This window comes from Pterocles gutturalis, unplaced genomic scaffold (assembly GCF_000699245.1).
Source record: "Pterocles gutturalis isolate BGI_N339 unplaced genomic scaffold, ASM69924v1 scaffold17160, whole genome shotgun sequence".
NCBI lineage: Eukaryota > Metazoa > Chordata > Aves > Pterocliformes > Pteroclidae > Pterocles > Pterocles gutturalis.
Window position 1 is genome coordinate 45,168 of NW_010143860.1, and position 21,405 is coordinate 66,572.

At 37.6% G+C, this 21,405-nt stretch overlaps 1 protein-coding gene across 2 annotated transcripts in view; it reads right to left on the reverse strand.

Moving 5' to 3' along the window:
- The window catches only part of WWC3 (WWC family member 3), a 62,098-nt gene extending 45,119 nt beyond the window's left edge, over nt 1–16,979 (reverse strand). For both annotated transcript variants that reach the window (XM_010084908.1, XM_010084907.1), the window contains exons 1-4: nt 16,872–16,979; nt 11,729–11,932; nt 8,685–8,761; nt 6,228–6,307 (exon numbers count right to left, since the gene is read on the reverse strand). In XM_010084908.1, coding sequence (XP_010083210.1) covers nt 6,228–6,307; nt 8,685–8,761; nt 11,729–11,932; nt 16,872–16,887 — 377 coding nt within the window. In that variant the 5' untranslated portion in view covers nt 16,888–16,979. The remainder of the gene's footprint in view (nt 1–6,227; nt 6,308–8,684; nt 8,762–11,728; nt 11,933–16,871) is intronic.
- Between the last annotated feature and the right edge of the window lie 4,426 nt (nt 16,980–21,405).

The window sequence follows — 21,405 nt, forward strand, 5'->3', positions numbered from 1 at the left end:
ACCATTTGGTGCTAGAATTTTAACAAACAGCTCTGGGACTTTATAAGGCTACCCACAGTAGTTAGTGAAAATTGTGTTAAATTCTTGTTAAGTAATAAAAACCTCAACTTTCCTGTTAATCTAGTATAACAAGTGTACATATAGAAAAAAGGTGGTATGTGTAATGGTCCCTAAGCCAATGCTAAGAACAAACATCTCCAGGACAAGGTGTCTCTGATTAACAGAATTAAAGATAAAACATACATCAGTCTTTACAGAGGACATCAGTTTATAAAAAGATGTAGTAAGAGAGGGTATGCTATACATATATGACAAAAATACTCAAACTCTACTTAAAATATTGAGGATAACTGGTAGTTTCAAGGTAGGTATTGTATTAAGCTAAGAGTGTCAACAACACACACTCAGCATGTTCTGCCAGTTAAACAAGATCAGTGAAATTCCACTTGCAGTAGACTACTTGCTTTAAAATTAAAATATTAAAATGAAAAATCCAAAGGCTTGAATGAAAATCCTGGGGTTTTATCATGCAGCTCAATATTTAGGAAAAAAACAGGTTGCGTTTATACAATTTTGGTTTGTTTGGGGTTTTTTTTGGTGACAGTTTCTGCTTTTGGAGACAACACCAAATAAGTCTGAACCTCAGCTTTCTACTTAAACACAATTTTCCCAATGTTTCATAGGAAAACATATAAGCATTTATGATTTTTGGTTCAAGAACTAGAAAGGACTTAAGTGTCATGTGGGTTAAAGTCGGGGTTTTTTGTTTGGTTGGTTTTGTTTTCCTTTAAGATGTTTACGTGAGTCTACACCAATTTTTTAGTTAAAAACCTGAAAAGATCAGATGAAACCATGGTAAAACAACTAATACAATTCACTAGAAGTTTCATGAAAATGATAATGTGGTTTTATCTGAAGGTTACATTAATGTTAAGAACATAGATTCCACCCAAATATTAGACCAGAAAATGCCTCCTACACAACTGCTCATTATACTGTTTGCCAGGTCCAAGGTGGCATTTCAGGAAAAGGAAATTATTTCATTTCAACGACATTTTTGTCCAGTTACCCACATATTCATATTCCTGGACGTCACTTTGGAGCCCAACTTATGAACTGATATTTGTTTAAGCTTCTCCTGCCAGAAATCTTAGAGCTTAAATCAGTATCGCTGTCAACTCAAACTGATTTAAGCTTCTTACAGAATCATTTGTTACTTATTGTCTGTCAATTTTTTTTTCCTCCTTTCATAAAGCTCTACTTTTGAAAGCTACAAAGTCAACAGGAATCTTACATTCTACTAATGGAAAATACAAATATAGATTAACCTTTGTATGAATAGAAAGAACATTCAATAAACACAAAACGATGAACAAAGTATACATTTTCTGAGGAAAAGTTCCTAGGATACACAGACTATCAATACACTTGCAATAGTTTCAGCCCTATAGGGCAGTTTCCGTGTTCCTCTATTTTCCTCCATGTGCTTTCAAATATGTGACTCCCTCCAACCTCACCAAAAGGTCTGTAGTTGAGTTAAAATCTAACTTTAAAGCTTTTGTCAGGTCTCATATCCTCTAAACTAGCCTGTAGCTACAAATTGTTTAATCAATCCTAATTCCCTGTCTCTCACAACTTCTCTCAGTGTTCACTCCACTCTCGCAGCCAACTGGCTGAGTTTTCATTTCCTTTGTTACTAAACGCCTTCTTCCTCCAAAATTCCTGCCTGTGAGCAGAAGGGTCACTGGAAATACAGGAGAGAAGGAACTGCTCCTCTTTCTCAGTCCCTGCGGCAGGATCAGAGGAAGGAGTTTGTTCCAGGAAAGGCTCATCTTTAACCCTGTAACTCTGGACCGCGACAGATTAGTCGTACCTTGGGGCTAAGGTGCCTGTGGAGGTTGAGGAAGACCATTGCACTGGGTGGGATCTCTGGAGGCTTTAAAACAGTGACCTCTAGAAAGTCCCCAGGGGGCAAAGGCAGACTGTGATGTCTAAAGCCTTATAACAGCATTGCCAAATTTGGATGAAACTGTAGAAAATACAGCCCTAACAAAAAGCTGTGGCACTAAAAAACTTGAAATTCTGACTGTATTGGAGTTGTAAAGCTATTTAAAAAAAACTCAATCCTTTCTTCCCCCATAAAACCCCACTCTTCTCTAGTTGTTTTGTGGTTTTGTTTTTGTTTGTTTTTTAATCTCTTCAAATATTGCTAAGCCATTTTACTAAGATTAAAAAGAACCAAAAACAAAACACAGTCCAAGACAGACACTGTACGTGGAAAACGTCAATGCAAGAGATTTGCCTTTAACAAAGGCATCTGAATCAGATAGCAACATAAAAAGATGGAAATACTGAGCAACCTAACTACCCTCACCATAGAATTTGTCTGTTCTCTGAGAGCTATACTCAGCCAGAGGCTGCACAGGGAGTCACATGGCAGCAGGTTCTGATACCCACTCATAATGCCATTCTGGTCGGACTTTCAAAGCAAACATTCAGCCAGACGTAAAGCCCAAAGTGTGACAGGTCCTAATATTTTTCTTGGCTTGTACTTGAAATAAAGTGAAGAACGTGGCTGTAAAACAGCTGAACAGGATTCATGCCATTCTAGTTCGGCAGTTACTTGAAGATTTAACCTAGCACAAGAAGAAAGAAAAATTATGCAGACCAAAAATTTAGAAAAGGTAACAAAAAGGGGAAATGTCTGAGATGTAAGAAACTTTAAAAAAAGGGGGGGGGGGAACACCTCAGAATGTTTGTTTTAAAGAAGAAGCAACGAGTTCCTTTTCAGATAGTACACTTACTTTGTGATTATGCAAAAAGTAACATACTTCAGCTTTGGTACGCGACTTGGGTGACCCTTTTCTCCCAATACATAGAAGGAGTAGGGGAGAGATTGCCCAGAGACAACCTAGTGCACAGTTTGGCTTTTAGCCTGATTTCTCTGATGACTACACAAGGAGGCTAGAAAAACTTCTCTCTTCAATTGTTAGACACTGTGAATACTCTCCAAACTGGCTCACTTCCTAATAGAAGCAAAATACTCAAAAGAAAGCACATATCTTACCAGAAAGGCAATCTAAAAAGTACTTAAAAACACAACACAAAACAAAATCCACAAGCCCCTGGTTCACAAGCGAAGAAGTCACTGCAGAGAGCAGAGCTCAGCAAGGCACAAACACTGACAAAAATTCACTGCAATCTTGGATAGCACACGGGCAAAACATTCTCCCCAGATTCAGGAAGCAGCAACAAATGCCAACCAGTGCACCAATGGGACAGAGAGTGACTGTAGCTACAGGAGCAATGAGTGGCACCAAACCACTGAGTTGTCATGCTCGAGCTTTTAAACTAGATAATTAAGAGTGACCACTGACTAACTGGATATGCTTTAAAGTAATTCCTCTCTTGAATATCTCTCCTATATCCCCATCCTGGAGGACTGGCAAGTTCACTTGGGCTAAAATCCAAGACTAACATTTCTATTCTTAATCATTTGCAGACTTTTTGAAAAGTTGCACTACTTTGCTGGACTATCTTAAATGACTTATATTAATTAAAACAACCTTAAGTTTCAAATAGCCTTCAAATACTTTAATCATCCTAGTAAAGTGGTTAGTCCTTTTATAAAACAATTGAACTTATACCCTTAAAATAAGCCAATAACCAGGAAGACAAAAAAGAAAGCAGAAAAGACAAGGCAATTATTACTCAAACCAGGAAAAGGAAGACAAAAAAGAAGCAGAAAAGACAAGGCAATTATTACTCAATTAAAGAAAATTCAATTAATAATCTTAAAACAAAACTGGTTTTGTTCTGTTATTGCTTACATATCTAGGCCAATATTCTAAAATGTTGACTAGACTTAAAATATTTGCTGTTTCAATATAATGAGTGCTTTATTTTACTAATTTTCAGTTAATAAGGAAGACAAAAAAGAAGCAGAAAAGACAAGGCAATTATTACTCAATTAAAGAAAATTCAATTAATAATCTTAAAACAAAACTGGTTTTGTTCTGTTATTGCTTACATATCTAGGCCAATATTCTAAAATGTTGACTAGACTTAAAATATTTGCTGTTTCAATATAATGAGTGCTTTATTTTACTAATTTTCAGTTAATATATTAAAAATTCCCCTAACTACCTGTAAATGCTTTGTGTAGTCAATAAAAATATATTTAGGCCTGAAAATTATCACATTATATCTGCTAATGAAGGATTTTGTTCGAACGAGTTTTCTTGTGTGAAGCTTGTAAAATGAAAGAACCTTGTAAACTTAAAAAAAAAAAAAAAGAGGAGGATTGAGAACAGTCCTCAGGAGAAGGACTTGGGGGTGCTGGTTGATGAGAAGCTGAACATGACTTGGCAATGTGTACTCGCAGCCCAGAAAACCAACCAGATCCTGGCTGCACCAAAAGAAGCGTGACCAACAGGTCAAAGGCGGTGATTCTCCCCCTCTGCTCTTGTGAGACCCCACCTGGAGTACCGCATCCAGCTCTGGAGTCCTCAGCAAAGGAAAGACATGGTCCTGTTGGAGCGAGTCCAGAGGAGGGCCATGAAGATGGTCAGAGGGCTGGAGCACCTCCCGTACAAGGACAGGTTGAGAGAGTTGGGGTTGTTTAGCATGGAGAAGGCTCCAGGGAGACCTTATAGCGGCCTTCCAGTACCTAAAGGGGGCCTACAGGAGAGATGGGGAAACACACACTTCATCAGGGAGTGTGGTGATAGGACATGGGGTTACGGCCTATAAACTGAAAGAAAGTAGATTTAGATTAAAGACTACGAATTTTTTTCTCTGTGAGGGTGGTGAGGCACTGGAACAGGTTGCCCAGGGAAGCTGTGGATGCCCCATCCCTGGAGGTGCTCAAGGCCAGGCTGGATGAGGCTTTGAGCAACCTGGTCCAGTGGAGGGTGTCCCTGCCCATGGCAGGGGGGTTGGAATGCAATGATCTTTAAGGTCCCTTCCAACCCAAAAACATTCTATGACTCTATGAAAATCGAAGTTGGAAAATATGTAACCTAATTGGTCCAGGACCCCCGGAACTCTGCCAGGATTCCTGAAGCAAAAGCGTGCGCCCATACTTTGCAGCACCAGCACAATACATCCAAAGCTTCAAAAGATTTCCACAGATACTGTATTTATGCTGCAAAATGCATTAGACATGCAACAGTTCCAGCATTTTTAGGAAGCACCTCCATTAGGCAGTTAATTCACATGCATGCTGGAAAAATGGACAAGATTTCTAAATGCACAGCCACATGTCCAATGCAAATTCAAGAGCTGTTCAACATATGGTCTAGCCTCTGGCCTTGCTAACAGATCTAGAAGTCACAACCACCTGTGTTTACCTACCATCTTTTCCATGGCCTGGCAACCTCTCTCCCTATCCCACTGGGCATCTCACATATGGGCTACATGAGTAGGTGACTAAGCAGTGCACAGATGGAAGTCACTCGGTTCCCATCTGACAGCCTGCAGGAAGAGGGGCAGGGAGAGGGTCACCACAACAGTTCACAACCTTTGCCACTACTCAGCACAAAGGAAACAGAGCACAGGCTGCCTAATAGCCTGGGAGCAGTGGCAAACTGCCCTCAGGAACCTTTCCTCACGGGGAGGAGACAAGGAGTCACATTTACATGCAGTCATTCTGCACACATGCAACAAAATCCGAGGTCTCTCAGACCATCAGATTTACTGTATGCACACTAATCAGCTACACTGTGCAGAATGAGACAGCCTGACCATCAGGTAAAAGGAAGAAGCAGTGTTGTGGCGTACAGCCTCCCCCCACCTCACAGGAGAAGTAGCTGTGCCCAGACAGAAAGCCTCAGTACTATTTACAGGAAAACTACTCTCTTGCATGGTGCTCCAGACTGCGTTCCAGGCATTGGATATCTCCAGAAGATGTTTGGAAAAGGTTTTAAAAATCTAATTCCACTTTGACAACATCTTCAGGAAGAGTTAAAGAACACGGCCTATAAAACTCTTCTTACGTGTAGATCTATGGAATCACCATTCCAACCAATTCTGTCCAACTCTTCTTCCATCATTCCACACTGTTCTCACCCCACATCACTATCATAGCAGAAACTCTGAAGCAAAGCAAGAGGTGTCAACTTTTTTTTTTTTTTGGAAACAGTTTTCTTTTTTGGCAGCGGTTTTCTAAGAAATTAATTCCAAAGCGAATAAAGAAAAAAAGATCCTCCCACAAACTCTTAACTTACTCTTGCAGAGTTTCCACTCCTTTTTCCTTATATTGCAGCTCCTGCTTCATCTGTGCCAATTCTCGTTTTAGCCTAGAAAGCTGAATATAACAAAATAATTTAAGTAATAACATGTAACAGAAACTTTCATAATAAAAATAATTGTCTTTCAAATAGGAAATCTTAAGTCACCTTAAAACATTGGAAGCAATAATCTAAGTTATTTTATTTTCTTGTTTTAAGATTTGCATTAAAATAACAGAAAACTTTCTGAAACATCCTAAGATCCAATCAAACAGCAGTCACAACATTCAAAGTATCAATTTCCTCATCTATTCTAGTGGTCTTCTATCTCCAACAGCTTAGGCTAACAGCTAGCAAGTTTCAATCCATATGATTCTTCTTCTCCCCTTGTAGCTGACAGACATCTCTCAACTGGCTTCAATTCTTAGTCAACTTAAAAAGAGACAGTCAATGCTGTTAATTTTTCAATCTGGGAAAACAAAATCACTGGCAACAGAACTGGCCTCTCTCCCAGGAATGGCAGCACTACTTTCTACAGTTATTTTTATATTGTCCTGCCCTCTCAATCCCCCCACTGATTACTTTGATCCAACTAGCAAGTGTAAATTAAAAGTGACAAAATCTAAAAACATTTCTTTGCAGTTCATGAAAACAGTTACTTTGCTTAGTAGTAGGTTAGGCACACCTTAGAAGAGTGCTATCGGCACAACTAATGATCTGCAAAGAAATAGCTTCTTGCCCTCCAAAGCTGGTAAGACACCTGAGGACAACTGAGGGAGGAAGATTCAAGGGACTACAGACAAATGGGGGGAATGGAGGTGTTTTAGCGTGTGGTGGTGAGGCATAAGACCGAACTGAGAGCCCAAAGAGGGGCAGGGAAGGAAAAAGTTCTGTTTTCATGCTATCAAACTTGTTACTTTTTCCAAAATTTACCTAGAGCACTCTTGATTTTTGCATGTGCGTCAATAAATGACAAAACTATTACTAAAAAAGAGTAAAAAAGAATAAAAGAATAAAAGAAAAATTCCTACATACCCCGGAACAGATTAATTTTGTCAGCTCTGCTCCAAGAGTGAAGGGCTTCGCAGCAGTTCCACGGATGCAAACCAGGACTGTCAGAGTCCCACCATCCTGCATGGCCCTCCCTTCCCCACGTGTTCCTGCTGTTTCTTCAAAACTCATTGCACCAGCCCCCAAAACACTCCTATACCCTCACCAACTCTTTCAACGTTCACCAGAAGTAAAACGAAAAAATGCATCACCAATATAATGTACACAAACACTTTACAGCATATATTTTATTCTATTACCTGAAATAACTCAATGACTATGCACACATTCAGTTGAACAGGTTATCCTATGCACTTAGGAGATCATTTTGCTTTAAGACGCAGGAACAGAGAGAAACAGTCATATACATAAAGACCTTGTTTATTCTCTTTAAATATTTATTTAAATAAATAAGGTTTATTTTCTTGTTTAGAATATCAGCTGACATTTAGAGTATGTGAAACAAGCAAACACTAGTCAGCATGTAGTAAACACATACAGATAGAACAAATGCCTTTGAAGGGTGGTGAACGGGATTTATTTGCAGAGGCACTCATGTGAAAAGTGGTCACTACAACAGAAATGGAACATTATCCTGCAAATATAAATATTTTTTATTTTGCAAGCTGAGTGCCTGGCATGCTAAATCTCATCTTACCCATTACTTTAAAAAAATAAAATTCAGATATAGGTTCTAGAACTTAATATTATAAACTGCTTTTTATGACTGCTATATCAATCTGCTTGAAACCAACATGCAGACTTTAAGTCTTTGCTAAAGCAGTGTGGGAGAAATTCAAGAAGTCAACTAGTATCTAAAAATGGAACATTTTTATTGTTTCAGAACTGCCTATCGGTGTCAGAATGCTTGAACTCCCCTCCCCTCATAGAGAAGCTCTGTTCAAATCAGGTAAAAAGTTCTATTTGTCCAACATGCCTACTGAATTGTGAACAGATTTCCAAATAAATGGCTAAATCTAGAGTTCGATGAAATGCATGAAACCCCACTGAAAATGGGTAAAGGGGAAAATATTAGGACAGTGGGTTTGAACTGCACTTAATCAAGAAAGAATTTGGCTGCGGAGTGTTTACTACTTGTGGCAGTTCGCACAGAGAAAGCAATTTCTGAAAGCCTAGCTGAGCTTGTCCGACATCTGTGACAAAAATCTTTACGCTCGTAACATGGAAAAAGCATTCCTTCGCAAGTCACTGAAATGCAGTACATATAGATTCACTTTAATAGAACAATAGGTCAGAGCAGAAAAGCAGTTTTCAATATTGTATTTCCAAAAATGCATGCAACATTGAATGTAAATGTCAATGTAAAAGAAAATACATAGTCCCCCTCCCTTCCCCATGGCTAATTCATATTTTTACGATGAAATGAAAAAAAGGTTTACTCACTCTGTCACGACGGCTGGCTATTTCTGCTTTAATCTGATATGGGTCATACTTGGTATTAGTTGAAAATCCAGAGAATGCTAAACAGATGGAAACCAGCATTTTACATTAATTTATTTTCTTCTTTAATACACTTAAGTGCTATTTAATAGACCATTGCATTCGTTCTTTGTGCCACAAGTCACTAGGCTTTAAAATAAGCCTCTACGCTTAAAGTACAACTGAAGAATTATCTTTGGCCTGCCCAAAATTTTTTTTGTCCTGAATAACAGCAAAAATTGTATATAGCAGCACTGCATATTGCCTAAAAGCACCTAGCTTCCATAACAAAATGGTGGCATTTACTGATGCAAGCAATTTGTGTAACATTAACAATTGCTAATTGCTTCCTAGGTATGTTGAATTAATAGTATGAAGGGACTAAAGTAAAAAAACTGCTGTCAGAACAAAATTCAATCAGCTGCAGAGAGAAGTTGCCTCCTAAAGCAACAGTATAGAGAATGAGCATACACATCAACCTCTGGCAAGTGAACTCTATACCTAGAGTCACGCAATAATTTCAAGCTGTGGCATTACAAGCTAAAGCCTAGACAGATGAAGTAAAGGTCCTAGAGGACAAGCTGGGCAAGACCAACCATGATTTACTGAGTGAACCATTCATGGCAGCACTGGCCCCCAGTGAAAAATGCCTGGTATGCGAATGGATGGGGTTGTGCTGTTAGACTTACCATCCTTTTGTAGAGCTGAAGGCTGCTGCTTTGAAACCCATATCTGTGCCTGCATTGCACTGAGCCTTTCGACTCTACAAAAGAATACTGCAACGCCAAGGTCATGTCAAGCATGCAGGAACTTCCCAAAATGAGTAGTCATGCCTGGACTAAGTCTCTAAATCCAGGATTTTCTATGGATTTTTTTTTTTTTTTTAAACAGTGCTGATCACAACTGAGTCACAAAACTGCTGCATGGGCACCTCCCTGCCAACCCACAACTGCTGAGCTCACATCACCTCCCACTCATGAGCACACGACATGTGCAGCACCCACAAGCAAAGAGGAAGAAAACAGTTTGTGAAGTTTTAGATTTTTAACACCAGATTGAAACGTGGTGGTGGAGGTAGAAATATTCACAATATAAGCACCCAGCTTTGGCCATCTAATTGCACTTTAATTAAGAGCTTAAGATTTCTGTACAATAAATGAAGCAAGCATCCCAGAGTAGAGTGGAGGAGTCAAATTAAGAAAAACAAGTGGAGAAGCCTTGGGGAATTTTGACTTGACAACCATGATTAATCCCCAAAGGGATTTTTTTTTCTTTAAATATACCATCTGACTAATCAGCCCATCCCATTTTCTCAAAACAGATGTATATGACCTTAAACCAATATATTAACACATCTGTAAAGAAAATATTTTTTTAACCTCAAAACAAGTAAAAGGTTTTATTTAAATGATTTTACAGTATCCCATTATCAATTCCACAGATATACCTAAAAAAGCAAAATCTAAACATAAACCAACTGACAAAGCATTTGCATTCAGGCAACAGATAACCTCCAATTTTGTAATTTTTAGTCATATTCTGTTGCTGTTTCAAGCAACTGTTTTTTCATATTTTTAAAACTCTTGGAAAACAGTTTATCTTTTTCTAGTATATTATCTCCTTCAAGAGAAGATTCTGTGTATTTACCTCAATTAATTCAACAAAATACCCCACAGAACTATTGCAAATTTTCAAAAAAAGAAAGCTCAAGCTCTTAGAGAAGTACTGTAATGTATACATATTTAGATTTTTATAAGATTTAGATTTCAAGTCTTTAAACAGTAGTTTAACACTCTTTAGAAAAATAATTATTTTTAAAAATTCTTTCTTAATAAGAAGAAAATTTAATCTTTCCTAATAATTCTTAAGAAACGTCAACATAACAGGGAGAAATAAGACTACTCCTATGTGTTCAGTTATGTCACAAACTAAATCACAGAATACATATATTTAAAACTAAACAAAAAGATGAGATAATCCCAGTTCAACAGTAAAACATTTGGTTATGACCACCTGGGACACCTCAGCCCTAGAAAACATCTTTTATTGAGGATTTTGACATACAAATGAATTACTTTGATTAATAAATACCACTGGATCAGTAGCTAAACACTTCTATCCAGATGTCTATCAAGAAACCCATGGTCAGGTTTCTTCATCGTTTTCAGAAAGGGCTAAGCAGAGCTTCCCACACTTATCAGGTACTTGGCATTTACCAGCAAATCCTGAAGTTAAACAATAGCTGTACACACAGCAGCCAGTGAAAAACCACCAGAGCAGAGAACCTCTACTATATTTCGTGGCTGGTGGGTACATCCATTTGATACACTTCTTTGAACCAGACTGTTTTGACTCTTCAGCAAAGACACCTTTTCCTATCGCACCAGCCAACAGTCATGACAGCAATTCAACAACTTCAGATTTCAGGAAAAGTGTGTCATCCACTCCAAGCTACCAGAGACATCTGAAGAATAAAAAGAGCAGGGAAACCAAGGCTCTATGACCTACACCACCAGCATCAGGATCAGAGCCTGGAGTTCAAGAAAGAGCTGCACTAATGAAACACTGCTTCCTACTTCGTGGTCAGAGGTACTCTTCACCACAATGCCTTATTGCTAACTCTTTATAAATTTGATAAACTGAAAACAGATCTGCAGAAGGCTTCCCCTAAGCTGATGCTTCCCCCTCAAGTAAATGGTGGAATAATCTATGAATTTAGGAGTGCAAGTAGATGGCTGGTCCAGCAACATTCAGTCTTGTCTTTGTTGCCTTGCAAAAAGTACCACTCCAGCTAGCTCCAAAATGGCTACAGACACTGAGGTATGTTCTAACAGACTTATCAGGAAATGGAAGTCCCGGAACAGCAGAGCCAAAGGATAGTGCCTCACTTCTGCAGTCAGGATCTTCATTCAGAGGAGAACCAGGTGATGGAAACACTTCACACTATTTCTTACAACATATGTTGTGAGAGGCAGGTGGGTAAATCAATAAAAGACTAGTAAACTCACAGCTGGCATAAGAACGGCTGTCATCCTCACACATTTTATGCAATTGTTGATATTCTTCTTGGGCTAGTTCAAAACGCTGCTGCTTTATTTGGTAAATCTCCTTCTTGGCATTGAGTGCCTCCTGGGCAACTATTAAATATTCCTTTAGCATGCGTTCCTGCTCCCTTCTCCATTGCTCCCTTGGGTCCTCAATTTGTGTGAGCTCTAAGAAGAAAAGCATAAAAAAAAATCATAAGATAATTTATCCCACAAACTACAAATTACTTTGTTAAGGTCTGTTCTCAACTAGCACACCTAACACTACAGTCACCTAACCCAAAATCACTCCAGCCTGCGCAAGGAAGAAGGAAGGATGCAGAGGGGAAGAACTGGAAAAGCCCTTTCAAATATAAAAGGCATTTACATTTTCTTCTTTCCTCTACAACTAGAGCAAACACAGAGAAAACAGTGTTTTGGCTCTAACTTTCCCTCGTAGCCAACTTGAAAATTCTGAGGACTACCTAAAAACCCAGAACAACGTAGTAGAGCAAAAGGTACCTTAATACTTAACCCACAATTCTATAAATGGTTGACACAACCTTAAGATACTACATACAACTTCACAAGTTTAACATTCTGAAAGGTCAGTGACTACATCTGCATAATTCAGAAGAATAAAGTCATTCAACAGAAAAGTTAGTATTTTAATATCAAATCTATAAAAGCATTTAAATTGCTTCTTTATTTGTCTCAGGAAACAGCATTCACGCTTCGCCTTTCCAGGGTTTAGGACAACCAATATTCAAATCAAAAATAGGTTTACAGTACAAAATTCTTCCCATATATACTGATTTTCCAAATTATTACCACACAGTAATCTCTTTGTAGTTGCAACGACATCTGAGGAAGACACATCCATTAGAATTCTAAAAAATTATTGGTTCATTTGGGGTTTTTTTGTGGTGATGCCCAAGACAGCAAATATGTTTTACATGAGGATGTCCATGTAAAGCCTCATGTTTAAGTCAGTGTTATCTTCTGATGATTGAGGCTCTACTGGTGAGAAGTTGCTGCAGATGCAACGTCAGTGCTCCAAGTATCGGCAGAACTTGCAGCACAGTCAGAAGGTACGTACCGAGTCCTTTTTTTCCAAACTTCGTTTCTCAGGAGAGATGAAAGACAGTTATGTTTTGTATTAATCTTGTGTACATAATCCAATATATTGGTGTCAGAGATGAAATAAGAAACTAAAAAGGACTGAGCCCAACACATTAAGAACTCTAATGGCTTCAAGGTCATGCTAGCAGCTCTACCATTTCAGAGCCATCTGAAAAGTACATAAACAAAACCACAAAGCTCATCTATGAACAGTACTTCCAGCAGATTTGTATATTATGTTCTAATAACCTTTTCTCTCAACAGCTGTAACTGTTCTCTCCCCACAACTACTCACATTGCAACAGTATAAAGATTGTGTCTACAATTCTGCAATTTCTCTCCATAACCCAGGGACCCTTGATTCCCAGCAGCACCTTCTGGCTCCAATGTCCCTCAACTGCCTCTGCAGCCCAGAGCAGGACGTGCTTGTTCCAGTCTCCATAAATCCTTCTCTGCATGCAGGGCAACCACAAGGAAACAGAGTACACACTGCAGCCCACCCTTTACTGAGGGTATGATAATTTGCAAAGCTATCTCATCTGTCCATAAGTATTCCTGAAATATATGCAAATTTAATATTCCTAAAACTGCCAATCCCCTATGGAAACCATGCAGAAATTAATAAATATATATAAATCAGAAAAGCTAGATCCTAGTGTCTCTTTCTGAATAGTAAATTAATAATTCTAATCTCAGTAACCAAGGCTAAAACGTTATGTTGTATCCCACATCAAGCTTCTGAGGTCCTACACTACAGGGGACTGCATCTCTTCACTAATTATTTCAGAAGCCTTCTCAAAAGCTAGCAGCATTCTTCTGAGACAGAAAACTTCTTCCGTACAGCACTTATGTTCGCCTCTGTTTTGTAAAGTACAGAGGCTTCACTTTGCCCTGGATTTCTACACAAGCTTGCAATGTAACTACAAAACTAAAGCTACACTGCATGATAAAACTCACTTCCTTCGTTTCTTTATAACTGATTAAAAAAAAAAAATACTACAGTAATTCAGGAACAGCCCCAGACAAATGCAGAAAATACATTATTCCCCCACTGGGGAATGCCCAACTGGTTAAAGGAGACTTCAAAGGCTCCCAAGACTCTGAGGAGGAGGGAAAGGAATTCTGTGGCTGGCAGCCGCCAAGGTTTTTAAGCAATGGTTGGACAAGAGCCAAGAGCAGCTTAGTAAGGGTGTCAACAAAGTACTGAATTTACAGAACAAGATGGAGATCAGGGTTGGGAGCATCACCAAGATTTACAAAAGATTCCTCTGTTCCTGGGGTTTTTCAATATAAATGGAAAGTTATTGCCTAGAAATCTTCTTATTACTTTCTGGGTAAACAAACACAGGAAGAGGCTTGGAAAAATCAGATGTGTTACTGTTTTCTTTTAAAAGGTGTAAGGCCAAAAAACTTGAGACAATGCACAAAACAAAAGAGGTCCCTGGTAAGCATAACTTTAGAAAGATTCTCTTTGAAATATCCCTTGCATTTTCTCACAGTATTTCTTGAAACCAAAGCACGCCTAACTGTTTTGTCAATTAACACCAAACTTCAATCTGTATAAAGCATTTAACCCAGTCAGCCACAAAAGGCTGTTTGAATATTATCATACAGAAGTTGCCGTTCCAAGTACTTTAGACATAGTTCAGAATACAATGTAAAGGACTCATTTCAGAAAAACATTTCTACAGTTCTTACACCATCTCTGCCACTTGCCTGACACCATCCCATGATGCACGTTAGGTCTCACTTCTACAAAGGAGGTTAATCATAGAATCACAGACAGGCTGCCCAGAGCCCCATCCAGCCTGGTCTTGAACACCTCCAGGGACAGGGCATCCACAACTTCTCTGGGCAACCTGTTCCAATGCCTCACCACCCTCTGCGTGAAAAAATTCTGTCTAATATCCAAACTCAATCTCCCCTCTCTTAGTTTAAAACCAGTAAATGCAGTCTTGAATGGTACCTTTGTTACCCACAGTTTAAAATTGGACCAAGTGTTCCAGCAATTTTTGAGTAATGATTATCCAGCTATAATATCAATCCTGTCTTCCCTCTGAAGATAAATCTTACTTGTATATGCAAGCACTGTATTAGCCTAAGGGTGACAAACCCATTTTGCCGTGACGGCTGAATTACCATTTAGGATAATATCTGTGGGCTGCAAGTAATTAGTTATCATGAAAGAGACAAATTTTGCAACCTTGTTAATTGCAGAATGATTCCTTTCACAGGGCCAGTGCTGAACTGAGTGAAGTTTCTATCCCTCTGTTCATATACTACCTTTAATTCCTAACATGATTAGCTTCACTTTCCCAGACCCATTTATATTAATCTTCTCTTTCTGTGCCATCCCATTGAGCATTTGGGAATCCAACTTCTCTCTGCAAAGACTCTCTTGTACAGTTTTTTCTCTCAACTGCACAGAAAAAAAAAAAAAAAAAACGCACGCCAGATCTGACATGCCTACAATGATTAATATCCCTTTTCTACGTTCAAACTTGATGTCTGTGCTAAAGCAGCTAACGAAGCCTGAAAGCAAAAGGGAGTGATTTCTTTTGCATTCAATGGTGATTGTTATTGCTATCAAAGATGCCGATCAGTAAGATGTTTTAGTAGCTTTTTAATTACAGTATTGCAATGGGAGTTCATGTTCCACTCATCATCTATAGGGACTCATAAAGCTTTTTACAAAGTTCAAGAGAAAAAAAGAAGAGTTGCCAATATCCTAATTTGTATTTTTTTAATAAGTGCATTCATGCACATATATCAATGCAAGTGCTCTCCATTAGTGTACTCTGACATAAACCTCACTTTTTATTAAACTGCAAAATTAACTAAAGTTACTATGACAGTTTAAATAGTAATCATTAAGCTACTATTTCTTTTAAACAGAGTTATTCTAAGACTTTAACAGTCTGTATTTATTGCCTTTCAATTGTCTCTGCTATCTATCCTTGTGATTAGTGCATTAACAGCTCTTTAAAGTTTATTATTTAATTTGTGATCGTTGTTAATTTCATAACAAATAAGTGCCTATGTGGGTCAAACAATATCATGGGAACATTTGTTATTATCTTGGGTTTTTTTTGTTTTTTTTTTTTTTTTAGAATAAGTAATTGTAAAACCACAATACCCAAGTAATTCCAATTATGGCAGGAAGCCAAAAAGATTATTTCTACACTTTTATTTTTTAATTGACTAGATTTCAAGTAGATAGTATTGAGGTTGTTTTTGCAGATTAGACTATTTACCATTGCTGTGATAGCCCATATAACCACCTTCTTCTTTTCTTCCTCCCTGCCAACTGCCAATTCCCACAATATTAAAAGCATTCACTCATCGGTGGTAAGTAGCTTAATGATAGCAGCACAACAGTAACAGCAGCAGTAGTAGTACAAAGCTATAAAGGTAAGACTTTTTAGAAGTAGAACTGGCAAACATGCCAGACAGTGGAGATACAAAGCTCAGCAATAGTCCAAAAGGGAAAACATTGGAAATCTTTCCCTCTTAGTTTCCAAAAGGGACATCTGTTGTCTTTTTGATAGCACTGTGTACTGTATTACAGCATAAAGCATACATTGCTTAAGAGGATGAGACTATTGTATTTCATAGAGTTTCCCATTAAAAATCAGCACTTCTCTCTCAGAATGTAGTTTGTTTTTCAATATAGAAGGGTGAACTATGGATGACTGGAAAAATAGGAAATACAGGAGTACAGCATGGAAATCTTAATTGACACAGAACAAAAAGCAACAAAATTACTGATACTCCACAGCATGACAAAGCAAAACAAAACAGTTTTATACACTATAACTCAATCATAGATTGTAAGATTCTTTACAAATGGAAGGAGGATTGTGCCCTCATTCGAAAGATGAGATGATACTGCAAGAAATTACTTGCATATATTTTCTCACTGCAGTATGAGGTGCATAAATGGTATCGGAAACATCAGTTAACACCAGCTTGCTAGATTCCTCAAAATAATCATACATCTACTCACGATTTATGTGGTCCATATAATAAACTCCAATCTGTTGATCGTAAACAGTTTCCCATCCTAAAGGAAGCTCATCACCAACACAGTCAGCAAATGTCAATGGCTTTGTAATCCTGTGAAAATAAAAATAACACAAATAAATAAAAAAAGGTACAGAGTTCACAGTGCAATGAATGGTATTACATGTCTTGAAGATAACTCCATCATTTGATCATAAACTAGTTATGCTGCTTAGGAATGTGCTAATAATTACAAACATACAGTTTCAAAATAAAATTTCATTTAAATATGCTGACAGACACTCCCCGAACAGGTAAGACAAGCTTCTCCCTTCAAGTTTCTATGTTTAACAGTTTAATTACAATGGCATGCAGTCCTTCCAGTTTTTCTCCCATATCGCAAAGAACATTAATGTGAAGCTGGTGTTCACCACTGCTAAAAATTATTAGAAGCTTTGTAGGCTTTAACTTCTTTAAGGTGTCAAAGCAGTATAATTGTTTGTCCTTAAGAAAATGAAATAGAATTTAAGAAAGCACTATGTAATAGATTTGTCCTCTTTTCAATTATAGATTTCTAACTATTAATTATATTGTCTTGCTCCAGAACCATCCAAGCTACTTCCTCTCCCTCAAAAAGAAGAGGCAAACAAATGTCTCTAAAGAATTCTGAACCCATTAGAGCAGAAATATTGACTAATAAGTAACAGCACTACTATCCAGCAGCTTAAAGTATCACACCCTTTGCTAGGCAAACTCTTGATAGACCAGTGGGTAATAGAAAACCAAAACATCAATTTCAATATTGACAGGAATACGGAAAATACTGGGTTACAAATTCTACAGAAAGACTCTAAACCAACACTGTTCTAGAACATCAAAGTATATTAAAAAAAAACTAGGAACAACAAATGATGCAAATAAAAAAAAAATCCTTAACATTCAGTTGAATTGCATCTATTTCCCAAATCATCATTTTAATCATTACTTAACCCCTATGATAAAGCTGCCATAAAATTCCTTTACAGAACAGCTATCAATATAGTCACTTTGCTTAGACATGAGATACAGATCCAACACGTTCAACGTGTATTTGTTGAAGCATTTCTAATACCTAGCATGATGACAGCTTTGCAAAGATTAAATACATGCATTAATTCAGGGACTGACTTAAGCTTAGCATAACCTATGGCATAATACTATTTGGTGTAAAATGAAAATTCCATTTGTATGTTATAATTAAGGTTTCCTGACACCAGGCTTAGACTATGCTTACTAATATATTGCACATTGGGACTGGTATTTGCCCTTCATCTGGTAACACCTGTATAAAACAATAACTTTGTGTGAACTAGGATATGTTTGTCTTTGAGCTGGATGTCATCCTTCCCCATCCCAAAACAAAACCAAGCAGAAGAACCCAATGGTAAAGACTTCAAATGATAGAAACACTATTACGGCTACACTCTAGCTATTCCAATGGCCCAGCAAACACACCATTCAACCACTAACAAAAAGCATGAAACTTTGCACACAGCAAAGTATAACCAGATGAAGATGTACATAAACTTGTGCACTACTATTTAAGTAAAAATTTTCCATTACTGACAAATATATTGTTTACATCATGTAATCACGCAAATCCAAAGCTGCTGCATTCAAGAAAGAAAATGTTACTATGGACTGGCATATGCATTCTTTCGGTAATTCATCTAGCAGTCTGGCAGACCAAACATTGCCAAAATACTTCTGATCTCCCTGGAATTCAGTCAAATATTAAAAATATAATGCGCAGCATCTTTTCTTAAATTCTCATGGTTTTGTTCTGAAGACATCATGTTTACAATTTCTCAAAGTAGTCTAGACATGTGCTCCTAAATTACCACATTACAGACAAGATTTTCTTTGGAGTGAGTTATGAGACATGCTTGCCTGTTATACAAACACACCCTCACCCATTATTCATAAATAAAATCTGCAAACGATACTCTAACCTTTCACACTACAAGAACTTTAATTCAACGCTCTCCATGATCCCACCAGGGCTCAGACTTCCAGGACAAGGACAACACTCACTTTCCGGAAAAGGGAAACTGAAGAAAGCTGATGCGTCTGGTCTAACTGGATTTCATTACAATGTTATAAAGCATGCATGAACAGTTTAATTAATGGCTTTGAAGGAAACCTTGTAAGAAAAAGAACACATAAAAAGCTGTCTTCCCTGTATTCAAACCATTACTAACTTGATGTTGCTAATTTTAAACTATATTCAAAGTTGTTCCAAATCATATTCCCTTCAGACAAAGCCTAACGTCACAGTGATTCTCAATTCAGTCACATTTATACCTATGTAGCTTGAACTATCTTCATTCAATTCATCTAGGTCAAAACATGCAAAGCCTAAAGTAAGAATTCAAAGCTCCTCCCTGTGTTTTGCACTGGTTTAACTAAGTCAACTGAAAAAAATACATTTCTGGTTTAACCAGAACAACTCTGAGGATAATGTTTTTTGTTTTGTTTTGGTTTTTTTTTCCAGTTAGGGAAACTAAGGGCTTACAGAATAACAAAGACAAAACGGAACAGATGCAGATATGGATATTGGAGGTCAGCCACAAATTAGAGCAGTAGACTGCTGAAATTATCTATCTTCTGGAAATATTACGTTAGTTTTTTTTTTTTAATTAGCTTAAGCATTAAAAAATAGAACAAGTCTTTTCTGCTCCTATATAAATAATTGTATGGAGTACATCTATTAAAACATTTCAAAATATTAAAATAAAGGCAAAAAACTTTTCAAAGTAAAGACAGACAAAGACAGACTAAAAATGCTGATATCTTCAATTAAATAAAAAATTAACCAGGGTTGCCCTGAACTATGCCATCCACAGTAGTAAAGAAACAATCTAAGGCATTTTATCTGTCACCAGTGATCATCTCCTGACCCCTGAAATGATAGACAGTAATAAGAAGGTGATGAACTCCCAGACGAAGACAGAATTCTTCTGGGACCAGTTTACAATATTAACTGGTTACGGACACTGGGTCTACAGCCCAGGTACAAGTGACAGTCATCCACAGGGGCCAATTTTGCCTATATCAAAGAACCAACCATAACTTCAGATTAATTCATTTGCCGATTCTTCACTGTCTTGAAACATTTACCCTTTCCAAAAGCAATTATGTTCTTCAGTCATTAGACACAAAAACTTTTGTGACTCTTGAAGCCCTTCAAAAGCAAATACAGAAACATATAAGGAAGCTCCCATAACCCAAATCCTGGAAAACAAGCTGAGAGAAAAATCTTTGAGCACTGTCATGCACCTTGGATCTGTCACCTCTAACTCTGCCCAAATTAAATGTTCTCATTAAGAAGAAATGGAAGTCTGGTATTTGCATGCAGTATAACAGACATATCTGAAACCCCAAGTTTTATTAATACATTCTCTGCATCAATTATCAAGCTAAACAGCAAGAAATCAAACTACAAAGTAAAACACAACAGTTGAGTAAAAATGACCAATCGTGTGGGGTAGCAATTTCATTGTCATGGATTTTCAAAAACAGAACCAGATCACTAAAAACACAAGGCATCAAAAAATATAGGATAAGATCCTCAGTTCTCCCCTGGCCCTGATGTGACATCAGAGGACCCCGGCTGCTTGAAATCCCTAGGTCTAATTGAGCAAAACTTCCCCTGGGAGGAACTAAATTAAGATAAACAGAGCCTGTTTTCACAAGATCTTGAACAAGAAATGAAAAAGGTGTTTCCAAAGTAGAAGCGCTGCTACAAACTAGCTGCCATGTCTCAGGCAATGCCCAGATGCCTAAATTACATCCAGTGTCACCTTATCTTCCAAAGTGGGCCTGGATTAAGTGGAAAACACTTACCACAAGGGCTAATTATGAAAAAGAACCAGCAAGCTCTTAAGAAAAGCCACCATTTGCAGGGGAGATGGAGGGAAGGATGCAAGGACAGCAATGGCCAACAGTGGGTTTAGTTTTTTCCTGATTTTGGTCAGGTCCAACAGAAGAGATAGGAAAAGTCTAACAAAATTTGATACCCCTCAAGAGAAAACTAGGAGAAACATTCTCTTAAATCTGATCTCAGTCTGAACAGCCATCTAATGGGATAGATGGTTTTGCCTGACAAATGCAAATCACAGGCTAGGAAACAGTATTAAGTCACATTACAGACCTGAAAAATACCAGGCCATTTAAAAACAAGTAACAGTATAACTAGAAAAGAATTAAACATTCTGATAAATCTAGCAATAGTTTATCCCAAGTATTATGCTGAGTATACTACTGAAGTGTCACAAAAGGCATGAAAGAGAGAGGCACAGTGAGCAATCATGTGCACACTTAAAAGCTTTCCACTAGACAGTTCTTTCTTACCACCTTTAAAATATGAATTTATATTACAGCCATTGTTATAAAATTCATCTAATTCTCTCATCTTGTGTTGTGGATCTTATTCTTCCAAACTGCACAGCAAAAAAAAAAAAAAAAAAAAAAAAAAAAAAAAAAAAAACCAAACACAA